At 42.1% G+C, this 16,706-nt stretch overlaps 1 protein-coding gene across 12 annotated transcripts in view; it reads left to right on the top strand.

The window, feature by feature from the left end:
- Positions 1 to 16,706, top strand: part of TRPM3 (transient receptor potential cation channel subfamily M member 3) — a 941,238-nt gene that overhangs the window by 909,107 nt on the left and 15,425 nt on the right. For all 12 annotated transcript variants that reach the window (XR_009503681.1, XM_059924893.1, XM_059924892.1 and 9 more), the window contains 3 exons: positions 9,946 to 10,096; positions 10,213 to 10,412; positions 12,399 to 12,531. Coding sequence is in view for 11 of the 12 variants with exons in the window: in XM_059924893.1 (XP_059780876.1) it covers positions 9,946 to 10,096; positions 10,213 to 10,412; positions 12,399 to 12,531 (484 nt within the window). In the remaining variant the exon portion in view is untranslated. The remainder of the gene's footprint in view (positions 1 to 9,945; positions 10,097 to 10,212; positions 10,413 to 12,398; positions 12,532 to 16,706) is intronic.

Genomic DNA, 16,706 nt, shown 5'->3' with positions numbered 1-16,706 from the left:
AAACTCAGAACCAAGGGGCAAGGAAATAGATCCTGCCTGTTTATTGAAAGAAATGAAACTGTCAACTCACATGGCAAAGGAGGTTGGATACAGAGAGAGAAATTGGAGCTATTAATGTAATCAATCTGCTGCATCATGGCAACAAATTCACTGACATGTACTACAGGCTAGTATAGATACACATCCTTTGCTGGCAAAATTTGCATAGGATCTTACTGATACTAATTCCTGATCCCAAATAATGAACTCCCAAGGTTGGAATTTTGAATCCTTCTCAAATAACAGCAAATAAATGACAGGTTTGTCTCTAAGTAAAACTAGAAATTAAGAATAACTAAAACACAGAACGAAGATAACAGAGGGAATTGGATGTTCTCCCCTTCCCCCCCCCCCCCGCCCACAATTCACACACAACATACCTAGGCTTATAACATTCTGCTCTATATATATATATATAGATGTATGTATTTCTTTTTTTTTTGTATGTATATATGTATGTATTTCTTTTTTTTTTGCGGGGGGCGGCTGCGTTGGGTCTTCCTTACCGCGCGTGGGCTTTCTCTAGTTGTGATAAGCGGGGGCTACTCTTTGTTGCGATGCCTGGCTTCTCCTTGTGGTGGCTTCTCTCGTTGCAGAGCACGGGCTCTAGGCGTGCAGGCTTCAGTAGTTGCACATCCTGCTTTCTGATTCACTAGATTAAAAAACAAAGCTTATTAATTTAATTGTGCTTCCTAAATAGCTGAAAGCTGAGCATGTGTAACCCTAACCCTGTGAAAAGTTAGAGGCTCTGTCATTGGTGAGTTTTTTCCCCCTTAGTGGTGGCTGGATTCTCTGTTGTGCGGTGGGGGCTAGGTATTTGTTTGCTTTTCTGACAGGAATAAAAAGAATACAGCTTTTATAGGTGACCTACAGTTAGCTCCTGGGATGGATAATCCAGCCTGGGGCTTATTCTGGTCTTCTGCTCCTCTTCTTAGATTCATAGAGTAATAAAATGTCTGGACTAGATGGGGCTTAGAGATCATCTAGCGTTTCCCAACCTTTAGTTAGTCACATAAACCATTCACTGTTTTGTAACATCTGTCCACTCTTTAATGTTTTTAGTTAAATTGGCTCAATTTTAAAACCTAAATTAATTTATTTTTAAAAATTTACATCATGGCTGTAAGTTGAAAAATCAGTGTGATTTGATGTAATAGAAAATGAGCATGAAATAAACAGAATGAAAACACCGCATTGTTAGGAAATTCTGTCCAGATGCTTGAGCCTTCAGCCTGCCCAGTCTTTACTGAAAAGGAAGTTTAGCAGATGTGAAGGAAGTGTTAAAGAAATATTATCCTCAAACTGACGCATTCTCTCTGATGGAGTCAGGAAGATGGAAAGAGGCTTGAAAAGGTCATCACTTTCTCACTGTCCAATTCAGTGCTGCTTAGTGAGCTGTGCCTGTATCCCACAGTCATCTTGGGCTTCCTGAGTTGTGTGGGCAGTGCACTGTAGGGGGTATCAGTAGTCCAAGCCCCTCTGTTCACAGACGGAGGAGCTGAGACCTCTTACTCCTTTCTCATGGTTGCCTTTGTACCATGTCACTACCAACTTGCATCTTGCCCAACACTTAGGATAGGGGAAGGGAAAAGAAATGAACTACAAAAGAAGTAAAAGAGCTGGTGGGTGATGCTTTCGACTCTACAAAGTTGGAGCTTACCTGGTATTCAATTACCTCTGTTCTTCCTGACCTCCATTTCTAGAGGACATTGACTATAGCCTATTAAAAGAAGCAGAAAGACCCCCTTACTTACATAAAGAAGACTTCTGCCTGGATGTACTGTTATGCAGGACTCTTAGATCAGGAGCTTCTGGATAGATAGAGCCACACAAAAGGAGGCATCTCCAGTTCTCCTGCCAAGGAAAGCAGTGTGTCAGGAAAAAGCCCAAAAAAACAGAGCTATCTAAATCTGGTTCCTTGGAGTAAGCTATAGGAGCTGTGTAATGGCATTCTAAACCCTCCATGGCAAACTGTATGGATTTTCAAAATGAGGTGGGGAAATCCTCTTTGTCTCCTTTTCAGGATGGATTTTTAGTTGAATATCCTTTGTTTAAAAAAAATAGGATAAATGTAGTCATATGTTTAACTAAGCTCTTTATTCCATTGCCTGTGATTCAGAATATGCTATTGAGACATTTCTTCAGCCAGGTGAGGAAGAGATGATCTTCTGGAAATATCCTTCTTCTTCATATTTTTAAAGATGATGCTCATTGTGTCATATATTAGTGTTTCATTTTTAATCTCTCAAGCTTTTTGGAAACAGTATGGTATGCGTATTAAGTAAACAAATGTTTCTTTTCCCCATGCCTTATAGGATAAAATCAAAGGGGCAAGTGTCTTAATCTTTGGGATGTGGGTTCCTACACCTGATACCTGTTATATGAATCAAATTTCTTTCTCCACACTTCGAATTTTAGTGTTCTATACATTTGTACATGATCTGAACAGCTCAGGCTTTATTCGTGTTGATGGAAACAAGAAAAATTCAGATGTCTATCAATCTGTCTTTACATTTGTTCATAGTTGAGATTCCTCTCAGCCCCATGTTGGCTCTTTCTTCAGAGGCACAGAGAAAAGATACTTTATAGTTGAACAGGTTTGCATGGACATCCTGATTCTGTTCTTACTGTCTCTGAAATACTGACAGAGATACTAAAATTTTCTGAGCCTCACTTCTTCACCTTTAAATGGGGCAATAAAATCGATCGTGTCAAAGTATTATAAAGATTAAAATAAGGTGATACAGGTATGGCTCATAGCACAGGGCCTTACACTGAAGCTTGCGATTGGTAGTCACTAGCAATATTACACTGGAAAGGCTGTATGAGATAGAGAGGCATACATACAGGCTTTGGGGTCAGAGAGGAGGAGGACCCATTTCTGCTTCATTCATAAGTGCATCTCCAGAGCCAATTCCCACTGGCACGTAGCAGGAACTCATTATTTTTTGGATGGATGAATGAATGGTTCTGGCATATTCCCTTCTTAGTTGTGTGATCTTAGATAAGGCATTGCACCCCTCAGTGCATGTTTCTACAACTATGAAGCAAGGATAATACATTTGTTATGGAGTTGCAAGGAAGCTTAAGTGCAATGGCTGATGTGAAGTACACAGCACAGAGACTGCCACATGCTATGCTTTCCACAGTTGTTTATTCCAAATCTCTACTGTCCTTCACTTTAGTGGATCCCAAATAACAAACTAGGATCAGCAGTTCCACTAGAAGTATCCATTTTAATTTAGTTTTTTGTTTTTTTTTTTTGTCTGTGTTGGGTCTTTGTTGCTGCGCGTGGGCTTTCTCTAGTTGCAGCAAGCGGGGGGCTACTCTTCATTGCAGTGCGCGGGCTCTAGGCACATGGGCTTCAGTAGTTGTGGCACACGGACTCAATAGTTGTGGCTCGTGGGCTCTAGAGTGCAGGCTCAGTAGTTGTGGCGCATGGGCTTAGTTGCCCCACAGCATGTGGGATCTTCCCGGACCAGGGAATGAATCCGTGTCCCCTGCATTGGCAGGCGGATTCTTAACCACTGCGCCACCAGGGAAGTCCCAGAAGTATCCATTTTAAAAGGTATCTTTTAAAATGGGCAGTGGGCAGTGTCCAGGAGCCCAGGACGTATGTAGGTGGCCCTTCATCAAAAATGTCAGGGTCTAAGAAAAGCAGGATGTCTAATTTGACCCTTTTTTGTTCCTGGGCAACTTCAAGGTAGTATAGATTGGGCAAAGGCCAGGCCATGTGGGCATAAGGAGGATCCTGAACAGAGGTATAGAAATTATCTTTCCCTGAGACCTCATGTTCTCATTTTTGAAAGAACTAAGAAAGTTTCCATCTCTTGTGTCAACTTCAGTTGGTTAGTCGTGCTTTGGGGAGTTGTGTGATAAAAAGGATTCCAAGGCTACAGCCTGACAGAAGAGTGTAATGATTGATTACCAAATGTCTGCCGTGAGTTTAACATGGGGTGTTATGTCTGGTGTGCCATGGAGATTTATGCAACAGCATTCAGAAGGGAGATTTTCTATAGCCTTTACCGAAGCCAGGCATGTTCCTTTGCAAGTTAATTGCGAAAACAAACAAATAATCAAGAATCTATTTTTTCCCCTCTTTCAGATTTTTGCTCTTACAGGAAACATCTCATATTAGCAGGTCATGGTGGCACTTAAGATCTTGAAGTAAATAAGAAAAGAAACACTGACCCAGTGAAATTGATCACATGTAACCCTTACAGAAATGCCTGACATTGCAGGTCAAATGTACAGTATGTGATATTCCTGCCTGCATTCATTTGGCAAGTATTTATTGAGCATCTGCTATGTGCCAGGCAATGTTATAGCTGTTGTTTCTTTAGTGAACAAAACAGACAAAAACACTTTTCCCCACGAAGCTTACGTTCTAGTGAGGGATTCTGTTGACCCTTATTTTAGTTATTATAAAAATTTATTTATGATAAAAATTCCAACCATTGGAAGGCTGCTCTCCAGAACATGTACAGAAAAGGGAAGACTTTCTTACTCTGACCTGCATAATCTGGCTGGATTATAACTGCACAAACCTATCATTGTTCTAGAGCCCAGTCTTCAATTTCACTTCTACTCATTAATGCACTTCCAACTTTCTGCCTTGTGATGTGTCATTGTGACCCACGTAGATAAACCGTAGAGAATCTGAATTTCCAAATGTTTGATCCCTTCTCATTTGGCCATAATTGCATAGATGTAGCCTTTACACTCTGTACCCGCACCCCACCCCCCGGGGCTTCTTTGGCCAATCTATCTATGATCAGCTTCTAGAGCAAGGTTTTCTTCACTTTGGGAGTAGCTGGAAACTTTGGCCAGTTTCCCAAGTGTGTTTACCCTGCTGACTTGATAATAAGTGAAATCTGTATCATTAGTTTCTGAGTCAGAGGACAGTTGAGCTTTGAGCAGTGTAGACCCCTTAAGTTCTTCTATGCTTGGGGAAGAAAAAGAGCAACAGAGCCTCTGGCTCCTGAAACCCTGAAACTGTGATTCAACCTTGATGTCAGGTCAGATTTCACATTGCCAGTTGCCTCTTCCAATCTCTTCATGCTACCCCAAGGCTCCAAATGTAGCCTCCCAGGAGTGGTATAAACAAAATACCAACATCCTTAATGACCGTGGACAGGGGACAGGGAGGCAAGGGTGATTGTATTAGCCAGGACTCACTGCAAGTGATAGAAACCCAATTCAAATTGACTTAAGGAAAAAAGGAATTTTATGGTTCATATAACTGAAGAATTCTGGTTTTAGGCATGGCTGAATCAGGAATCTGTTTCTCTTCTCTGTGATGGAGTCACTCCTGGGCAGGCTCTCTTCGCTTGGTAGACTTATATCGCATTGTAAAAAGAGCTTCTCTTTAATACGAGTTCTAGCAAAAGTCCCAAGCTTTATGCTCGTTGGCTCTGGTTGGTCAGGCTAGGATCACATGTCCATCCCTGAACTAATCACTGCAATCAGGAGATAAAATACACTGATTAATTTCCTCAGTATGGAACGGCATGCAGCTCATTTCGCCCAAACTTCATGGACTGAGAGTAGGGAGGGACAGTTCCACAAAGGGAAACCAGCATGCTCTTAGCAGAGGAAGGGGAAACGTATATACTAGGCAGGTGGAACCACCAAACATCCACCAGAGGCACTCTGCACTGACTGTCACCGACAAAGAGGGAGATGACAACATGTCACTTGGTATAAGGGTGGTAGTGACTGTGCATTTACTTCTTGCAGGAGGGTTGGGAGAAAAACCACTCGTGTCAGGTTCCAAAGCAGGGAAGGAGGAGGCGCAATGGTAGCCACCAGCCCACACGTTGCTAAACATCCACCCGTGTGCCATCTTGGGTCTGTGTGCCCTGGAGTATTTCCCTGGGAATATGAGCCCCCAGATACTGGTTGGTACCATTCGACAATCCAGATAACTTATCCCCCAACCTAAAATCTGCTTGTCAGGGCTTTAAGGCACCCAGTTCGTCTTCATCAGTGGTCGACATCTGTAAGTTTGAGTCATAGCACTTTCTAGTGCAGATAAATGCTCTGAGCAAGGACACGGCTAGGAGCCATTACAAAGCAATGTTTTGCACTAACTGCTGCATATAATATCAGCAAACTGCCTCTTTGGTGATATTACCAAATGAAGGCTGTTTCTTACTGATTCATTTTTATTATCATTATCACAAGGATCATCTAATTCATGTATACTGCGCTTGTTGCTGTAGAGTCTAGATGACAGTCCTCAAGGCTAATCCTGACTACCAGCCTGCTCAGTGTGACCCAGGCTAGAAGGACTGCAGCAGTTCTGCTGTGCTTCCTCAGAGCCCCCAGCAGAGCTCACATCACCCGTTAAATGCAATGTTTTCTTGCCTTTCTGTGCCCCCTACTAAACTGTGAGTTCCTTAGCAACAGGGACTGTCTCTTTCATCCCCAGCATCTCCTGTACCCAGCATATTATAACCACTCAATGAATGTTTGTAGAATAAGTGCTATGCTTAGTGATTGTAAAATAAAGAGGAATAAGACATAGTCCCTAACCTTGAGACGCTTCAAGTCTACTAATTACAAAATAACAATACCAATCATGACACCAACTAATGTTAATTAAGTGCTGTATGCTAGATACTGAGCTAAGTGCTTTCCATGCATTATCTCATTTAATGATCTTGACAGTTTCCCCCCATATATACTATTACTACCCCATTTTACGGATGAGGAGGCTGAAGTTCATGGAGTAAGCTAATGTCGCATCATTTGAAAATGGTGGAATCGGAATTTGAACCCAGGTCTGCCAGATTATAATGCATGTTCCTAACCACTAAAGTAATACTACTTCTATAAAGGCAGGATGAAAAAAAGGTGGGGGAAAGTGGAATAAATTAATACCCAAAGAATTGGCAGAGAGTTCCCAGAGCCAATCATGATGACATCAAATCAAATCAAATCTTGTATAAAGGTAATGAGTTGGTCCAATTTTCCAGCTAGTAGGGGAATAAAGCAGAGATCTAGAGACATGTTAATGACACTATCTAAAGACCCATGGAAATGTGCAGGGGCCACTTGAAACTAGCCAGCACCTACTATTCTCCCTGGGTTTTTCTCTAGGCTGGAAGAAGGTTTCTTCTCTAGTGGAGGAAGTGTCTGCATCTTCACTAAATACGGGGTCAAAAGCTGGATGAGCTCTGCCCCTCACAAGTTTATTTTACATTCTCCCAGAATGTAAAGAGAAATCTCAGAATGACATCATTAAATGGAGATCAGGGATCACACCTGTAAAAACTGTGTTCACTTTGTACCCTACCCCAAACAGTTCTTTCTCCTGCTCTTTGTCGGCTTCCTCATAGAGATCTGAGCAGGAACCAAAGAAAAGGGCAGCACAGGAGTGACAGCCCCAAGGGAGGTCAACTCAGGAGAAAGGGGGTAGGGTGGCTGGGCAAGCTTCGCTGAGGAGAGAAAAGCAAAGTGAGCTATTCCATGAGGCCTGCAGCCAAGTGGGTATCAGAGACTCAGGCATCTGTTTGAGCATGAGAAGCCTTCTTGCCAGACCAAGGGCAGGATTTCTTGAAAGAATCTAAGGAAGGAGCCAGCAACTGCTTAGAGCTAGAACTATCCATCATGAGTAGGCCTGCAGAGCTGTGGTGAATGTTAGTGCTCAACAACCAAATTGTGTTTAATGATCTTTATTCACTCAACAGTTTTCATGTGTGGATATTTGTGTATGTGCTGTGTGTATGCACTGAGGCAGGTAATTGGAAACCATGAAGAGACATGTTACCACTGGAAATGTTATGTAGGACACAGAGACCAGTAAATTGGCAGCAGTGATACGGTGTTGAGAAACCCTCCAAAGGGGCAAGCAAAGGGAGTTCTGGGATTATATGGAAGACAAAATTACTAAAGAAAAAATTATTTGTTAAAGAAAAAATTATTCATGACATTTGGTAAGAATGGTAAGGAAGACTTTGTTCAAGGGGAGCTACTGCGGTGGGGTTCTGTAATAGGAGAGAGAGATTGGGCTCGACTCTGAGTGAAGAAAAAAAAAGGAAATTTATAGCCAGGAGCTGGGTGTGGGTCAGTGGATGGAAGATCACTAAGAGGAAACATCAGGAGTAAGGGGGGTTCTGGCTTACCTGACGTAATGGATTCTTACTGAAGACAGACCAGTGTGATCAGACTTCAGATGGAGGATGGTGGAGAATGAGGAAACTGATTAGATATTGATGGTGATTAGAAATTGAGGATGGGGATTCTGGCTAAACGTGCTTAGCAGGATTCTTGCTGAAATTGGACAAATGGAGAGACAAGCATGGAAGTCCACAAGTTGAGGCCACAAAAGAGCTCAGAAGAGCCTGAGTGGAGTTTGGTCAAGCAGAGGATCTTTGTCAATACCTATCCCAGTCCCAGCTGGAAAGGAGCAGAAAGTTAGCTGAAAGCTAAGTGAGCACTGAAAAGTGAATAGGATTCATCCAGGTAAAGCATGGGAGTGGGAGCAAGGTGTCAGAGGTGCCTTCTGGAAGCGAAAGAAGAAGCATGGCTCAAAATCAGGAAGTAAGAGAGGGCATGACAGTTCTAGGAACTGCAAGAAACTTGGTCCAGTTTGTGCTCAGAGGGAGATGTGGGAAGTAGCAAGAGATGGCACCAGGCTAGCTACCCTCAGAGTTTGGACCTCATCCTGGAGTCAGTGCGGGCTCTATCACTGGGTTTTCCTTCCAAAGGAGGAAATGATCAGAACCTCCTACAGGGCTGTCTTGGGTGCATAGTGCCACAACTGCCAACAACAAAAAAGATGCCGGCTCCTTGAGAACATCTGAGTCCATCAACACCTGATCATCTTACAGGCAGGTCCAAAGGAAGCACTTTGGCCATCTTTTTCTGGCCATAAAAACAGAGTCTTGGTGTCCTGATATTACTAAAAGCCTCATAAATTGAGAAGATGTATTTTGGACTTCAGAGCATGTCAAAAATCACATAATGTTTCTAGCCTAATTCTAGTTCAGTAGACTCATGTTAGTGGCACCTGAGAATTACCTGGGAAATTTTGAAAGAAATATTGATGCCGGGGCCACCCTCAAAGATTCTGGTTCAATTGACTGGAGTGGAGCTGGGCATTGGCAGTTTTTAAAGATCCCCACATGGTCCCCTGTGCAGTCAGATGTTTTATTTTTCTCTGTTTGCCCATTTATTCAGTGCACTTGGGTTTTGTTCCCTGTGCCCTGAGAAGAACATTTTTGGAATGGAAATGCTGCTGGGAAAAAAACAGGTGGCTCCAGGCTCCAGGGTCCTGGCCCATCTCCCCTCATTGCCCCTCCCCATGAAATGCCATCCATCAGGAGCACTGAGCTACAGTCCCCCTAAATACTTCCCAAAGTGCTGCCCTGTTTCGTTCCTTCCACACTGAGACAGCAAATCGTTAACTCAGAGTCCCTGGGTTGTTTCTTGAAGCAATTAACAGCTGCCCCGGTGTTAATTCCCAGTCAATAGCCCCTCCATGCTGCTGCTCTTACAGCTGTCGGCTTCTGGCCTCCACAGCACATTTTGAAAGTAACTTGATGGGGCAGTGAGAATCTGCCCCTCCTGCACTCCCTGGGAAAGCCTTCACCAGGCTTCCTGGGGACACCAAGTGCCCCAGGGACTCGGCAAGCCAGCAGGGGGCTCCACCCACCTCTTTCGTGTCAGATGACAACTTGGGAGACTGTTGGAACCAACTCCCCTCTGCAGAGACAGCCCCTAGAGATATTCATGAAGCTTTCGTTTGTTTGTTTTGGCTTTTCTGGAATTCTTTTTTTCTGTTTGTTTTGAGATGGCTGTATTTTTCCTTCATCTAAAAACCCCTCCTTCAAATCAGTCTGTGATTTCAATCACAGAGCCACACGATTTCTCACATCTTGCCTGTGCTGCTTCCTCCAGCTCCCTGTGGACAGAATGAGACTCGAGAGGATGGTAAAATAATCCAACTGCCTCCCTGCAAGACAGGAGCCTGGATCGTGCCGGCCATCATGGCCTGCTACCTCCTAGTGGCAAACATCCTGCTGGTCAACCTCCTCATCGCTGTCTTTAAGTAAGAGGGTCCTTCTTCAGAGCCCTTGGAAGTAGGGAGACTGAGGCAGGAGCGGGGCATGACGCTCCAGAAAGCAGGGGTGTTCCTCACTTGATTCTCTCTGGTCTCTATTTCAGCAATACATTTTTTGAGGTAAAATCAATATCCAACCAAGTGTGGAAGTTTCAGAGGTATCAGCTCATCATGACTTTCCATGAAAGGCCCGTTCTGCCCCCACCTCTGATCATATTCAGCCACATGACCATGATATTCCAGCACCTGTGTTGCCGATGGAGAAAACACGAGAGTGACCCAGATGAAAGGGACTATGGCCTGAGTAAGCTTTGAGTGACCACCCCCTGCAACTACAGAGCAGAAATCCCCACCGCGTCTATAGGTGGTCATGGAGGACCACTGGGCACCTCGTTCCTCCTACTTCCTGCCCACAGCTCTGAAGACTTGGGAGGGATGGGAGGGTATGCGTGATGAGAAATGGTGCTGGAAGGAAGACAGGAGAGGCTGAAAGCGAGCATTCTTAGCCTCACACCTTTCTTAGTGAGATAAAACCAGGCTCTAGCAGGGCTGTTTTAGCATCTTCATAGGTTCTAAGCTTCTTACTTTACAGACATCCCACCACAAGATATATCAACCATGTTAATATGCTCCCAATGCTGCAGTATATATAATTTAAGTATCCTGACATGAGTTGAGTTGTAGGTGACTAAGTTTGATTTTCCATGGTCATTTTTGGATCTATCATGTTTTTAGGTCTTAAACATTTCCCAAACCTTAAGGGTTGTGCCTATATGGCTTCATGAGGAAACCAGTCCTGCTTTCCATGATTCCAAGGACAAAAAAAAAAGACCCTCCACCAACCACCTTCTAGCCCAGTGTTTCTAGAAGGAGATTAGATTGACATTGGGGTGGAGTAATTCTTCATTATATAGGATTGTTCCACATATTGCAGGAGATTTAGCACATCCGGCCTGCACACATTGAATACTAATAGCTCCTGCAGATTCCTAAATGTCCCCTGGGTACCACCCACAGTTAAGAACCATTGGGAATCCAGCCCCCATACAAGCAACCTACCGTGATTTCTCAAAGTGTGTCAAATAGACCACCTACACTAAATCTACTGAACCAGAGCCTCTAGGATTGTGGCCCAAGAATTACCTCCAGGTGATCACTAGTGCAACTAAAGTTTGAAACCAAAGCCACTTAATAATCAACTGCTTCTCTAAGTCTGAAGCTTTTAACAACTTCTCTGACACAGCAGTGCCTGACTTCTTTCGAGACATTAAAATTGGAAAGTTGGAGAGGGGTTAAGAATTCCAAAATTCACTGTTTCCATTTGAAACACCAATTTAGGCAAGTAGAAAGCTCAGGGGGAGAAAAGGTTCAGATTTCCACTGGGCTCTTTCTACCACTGAATCAGTTATGAATTTGTTTACCAGCTATAAACAGAAAACCAGACTAACAGTAACACAAATACGTAAGGTTTTACTTTTCTCACACAACAGAAAGTGAAACGGTAAATAAATAGCCCAGAGCTCAACAATGACTCACTGAAGTCAAAGACCCCAAGTCCTATTTTTAGGCTCAGCTGTTCCTTGTCACACTGTCTTGTCTCATGGTAGCAAAATAGCTGCTGCACTTCCAGTCATCACATTCATGTTCAGGGCAGAAAGAAGCATGAAGGTGAAAAAAGGTAGAAAGAAACAGCCACATACTTATAGTTTATCAGGAAAGCAAAATCTCTTCTCAATACACAACCCTTTCCTGCAGCAGGTTTTTTTTGTTCCTTGAGCCAAACTGGGTCTCATGGTTGTTGCTAGCTTGAAGGGACACTGGAAACATGTGTATTTGGCTTTCCAGTCTCAGTAGTGGGAAAAGGGAAAAGGGAAAAGGGAAAAGGGAAATTGGGTTGCAAAGGGCCTTTAGTAAGGTGAATGAACAATGTCTTGTCTGCCACACTCCTCAGCCCTGAAGTTGAGTTTTTAAGAAACCTCCATGCTCTGCATAGCTCCCCTTTCCTTTATTTAGCTACATTCTTGTCCTTACAATATATATAATTCTAACTGGTCTCTGCAGTAATCCAGGTATACTCAGGTGAGCTTCAGAGACCCATAATGAATCTAACACAGAGAAAGAGGACAGTGACACAAGTTGCCTGACCACATTTGGATTTAGTTTGAGACTCAGTGAAGAATCTGGGCCCCATTCCCTAACCTTGAGTTAGATTAGGAATGTCATTAGACCCACAAGTCAGGTGCCATCGCTTTTACTTCTCTGCCTCATATCTCTCATTTCTTTTCCACAGAGCTCTTCATAACTGATGATGAGCTCAAGAAAGTACATGATTTTGAAGAGCAGTGCATAGAGGAATATTTCAGAGAAAAGGATGACCGCTTCAACTCGTCCAATGATGAGAGGATACGAGTGACTTCAGAAAGGTGTGTTCCCACGGGCACATGCCTCCTGGGGATGTTTTATACCATGGCATGCCTTATCAATTGATTTTGTTTGCAGGACTGCAAAAAAACAGAGACCCCATTGTGCTTATTTTTATTGTCCAAGAAATCATCGAGCTTATGAGAGAACAGAATGTTGTCTGAAATGTCTATAGATCAAAGTCCCAGACTTATAGACCCTAGACTTCTCCAGCAGGCAGTAGCAGCCGCCTTCCTGGACACTAGAGATTGTTGAGTCCAGGACAAGGCAAGAGTTGCTGGCTCAGACCAGAAATTGGAAAGTTCTGACACAGACATAAACCAAGAGAGACCCAGCCCAACTCAAGGCTCTCCATCAAGTTTGTGTTTCATATAGATCACTGAGCTTCTTCTCCAAAGGTGAGGATGGTCCTAGTGCCTGGCTTATATGGGTGCCCAATACCTTCTGAATAAACAATAGCAAGAGACTTGTGAATTAGTTAGAATAATGGTTGAGGGTTTTTTTTTTTTCAATTGTTTTGTTTTTTCTTCTTATAGAACAAGATAAAAGCAAAGAAATAAAAGCAGATTTTTTACTTACTTATTATATAATTTTAGATCTCATTGGCCAAATAGTTTTGTAGACTAGTAGGGCTGTAAGAAAAAAATCTCAAAATGAAGAGAAGAGAATCCTTTAAAGTTAATAAATATAAGTTTATGTAAATGAACTTACATTTTCTTATTTTCCCCATTTTGCTGTAGACTAATACAAACTTCATTCCAGGCTGGCACTCAGAACCCAGCATTTAGGAACTACTCTTCTAAAGAACACCCCGAGTGTTACAAAGCATTAGTGTAACTTTAAATTTTAAGCACTTTCAATATAAAGATGGCAGAAGCAAATTATAAATAATGGGAAAAGGATGGTATACTGATGACTTCAGATGATATATGACTCAGACTACTAAGATTTGAGTCAGTTGCCTCTAGTTTTCATGAAATGCCATTCTGTCTGCTTACCCATGTCATACATTTTCTCTAGTGGCTCTGTAGAAATTACACAAATGGCATTTTTCTGTCCCTGGCCCTTTATTTCTTTAAAGAATGCAGTCTAGATAAGTGAGTATATACACATATGCCATTGAGTGATTGTATCCATAGGTACTCAGCCAATATTAATAAAGTTTAAAGCCATGGACAGATTTTATACACATCTGTCATTGCAAAATAGAGCATTTTATGATGATATGGTGTGAAGCAATTTTCCAGCAAACAGAGGAAGGAGCTGCAAATCTAAAGATCTCTCTCATGCTGAGGTCTTGAAAAAGCTATTTATTAATGGACATACAGCCACGTGGTTCCCAGAAAATTGTGCCCTGTGGACACATTGTCCATTGCTCAGACATATTTCCAAAGCATATGTCCAGGGGCCTTTGAAATGCTTTTTGGATTCAGAAAACCACAGACCTGGGAGGAAAGAAAGGTAGGGGAAGGAGTGTTAAGATGCAAGGAAGTCTTTGTATTTCTTTCTGGGGAACTAGAATGAGAGGTACAGACGCCAGGGCATGTAAACTGTGACCTTGTCACCAATTCCTTTTGGATGGAAACATAAAGGAACTATAGCACCTCCAACTAAGGCTCTTACCCCACACCTACAAACGCTTCCAGGAGACTTCTTCCCCAAGGCCCTATTCTTCTGTGGGTGGTTACAGAGCCCCACCCTTCAGAGCGTGACCAAGATGAACAATTCCCAGAAATCAGGGCAGCGTGCAGGCCCACCCTCCCTGTGTCCCAGGCGTTAGCTGACCTCCTGGAGTAACATTGGCCTAGAGGACCAGGACTAGTTCTCAGCCAAGCCCAGGTGCCAGAGAAGTGAACTTAAGCCCAGGCCTCATTCTGCTTCTGTTGCTTCTGTCTGTGTTTATTTGAGGTTTTGCTTTTGTTGGTGGTGGTGGTAGTTTTGGTTTGTTTTGCATTTGTAAATGTACCCAAATATAACATCTTTAAACACTAGGATTATACTCAGCACAATAGAAGCACCACGAGGTGCATAAGGGAATCAACCAAGGGAAGAGTGTGTCCATGATACCAATCTCACATATTCTCTAGGCCGTGTCCTTTCTAAGTGGAGTGGCGTGCGAAATCACCTGTCCTGTTTTACATTAGCTAGCTAGATGGATAGATGGATAGATAGATGGGTAGAAAGTGATAAATAGATAAATATGTATAAACACATATTTGAATACATATGTTAAATTTACATAAGTTGACTGTGCACATTCTATATAGTATATAAAATATTTTATAATTTTCTCTTCATATTAGATAACCTCAATACAGAGATTTGAAATCAGAAAAATTAAGAGCTGGTTCTTTGCTCTACTAAAAACTTGGGAAAAGGGTTTTTTCACGTAGTGAGCCCCATGCTTCTCCCCCTGCTACTGCCTTTAAAATACAATTTATTTATACTTGTTCTATTTGCATGAATCTTTTTAGAAATACAAAGATACTTCCATAATTGTCTATTTAAATGGATCATTATTAAATCATATTTTTGTCACCAAATGGTATGTATAGGGCTCAATACAATATTCAGGAGATCATTAACACCTTGGAGGAACTTGATCCTGAAAACTCCTTGGCTTTCCCATTTTTATATAGCAATGACCATGATGTATCTAAAGCAGTACTGTTCCAGAATATAACGAGCTAATTGATTGTAACCAGTGCCCTCACTTATTTGGGACAATATCTAGCTGGTGATAATTATATTAAAATAACCAAATTTTTAAGCTATTAAGCAACATTGGTGACTGGCTTCTTTTCTGAGGATTTTTTGACTATTGGCTGAAGATAACCAATCCTTGGAGTTTGTTCCATCAAATTCTGTGCTCATCATCCTTTAACTAGTTCAGTTCTGTTTCAGTACATGCATACTGGACCTTTACTGTATACCAGACAATAAGGCAGGACCCTGTCCTCAAAAAACACAGTCTCATTGAGTTCCAGTGTACACCCAAGGCAGGAACAGCCAGAAACATCTAACTCAGTGTTGTCAGACTTTAGAAGGCCTGAAAACCATCTGGAAGGCTTGTTACTACACAGGTTGCTGGGCGTCCGTCCCCACTCTGGGTTTCTGATTCACTATGTCTAAGGTGGGGCCTGAGAATTTGCATTTCTAACAAGTTCCCAGGTGATGCTGATGCTGGTTCTGGACCACACTTTGGGGACCACTAATAGAATACGATGGACAAGATAAAAGTTAAAGTAGGAGAGGACGGTGCAAAATTATTCACTGTGGAACATGCAAAATTCGGCACCTTACATTCAGAATAAGTTTGGGAGGTCAGTGAATACAGATTACTTGTACCCAAAGCAGTGTTTCTCCCACACACCTGACCAACAGCACTTTGACAAGCATGTACTGAGCAGGGCCTGTGTTAGGGGTGGGGATATGAGGACTTTGCTTTGAAAGAATGCATAGTCGTTACACTCAGCCTCTATTTGAGCACCTCCTAGAAAGAGGAGAAATTGCCTTAGATACCAGCCTTATGAATAAATACAGAAAAAAATTAAATTCATTTCTCTCTGAGAAAGTATTTTACATAGGTGAAGATCACTATCATCTCCCCACTTTGCTTTGTCTTTTCTAAACTAAATATCCCAAGATCTTTTAACCACTTACCATGCATACAGCAGGTCTCCCACTACCCTGCTTACTTTCTCAGTATGCACTTTAAATTGTCAACGTCACCCTTTAAATGTGGTCTCTAAATGGAACTTAATTCTGTGTTTTAGTTAGAGCCTAGATTCAATTCCTTTATTCATTCATTTACTGTTTTTATCATCTACTATATGCTAGGCTAATAATCACAGAGTACAATAGAACAAGCAGTTCTTTTCATGTTACAAGAGAAGGAACACAGTATAATGGAAAGTTTTTAATACTAATTCTGCAGTGACTAGCTGTGTGACCTTGAACAAGTTACTTAACTTCTCTGAACCTATGTCCCCATCTGTAAAATGAAGTATTAATACCTAACTGTAGAATCTGAAAAGTTATTGAGATAACATATATGAGATATTATGCTTTCAGTAACTGTTAGTTATTGTTTGATCCATACATTTTATTTGCTATGAGATTGCATTACAATCATAGCAGCCAAGTCATGTCTTTGGTTCAGAGTGAGACTACAATT

This window comes from Balaenoptera ricei, chromosome 6 (genome assembly GCF_028023285.1).
Source record: "Balaenoptera ricei isolate mBalRic1 chromosome 6, mBalRic1.hap2, whole genome shotgun sequence".
In the NCBI taxonomy this organism is placed as follows: Eukaryota; Metazoa; Chordata; class Mammalia; order Artiodactyla; family Balaenopteridae; genus Balaenoptera; species Balaenoptera ricei.
This window is presented reverse-complemented; position numbering and strand designations above follow the sequence as displayed.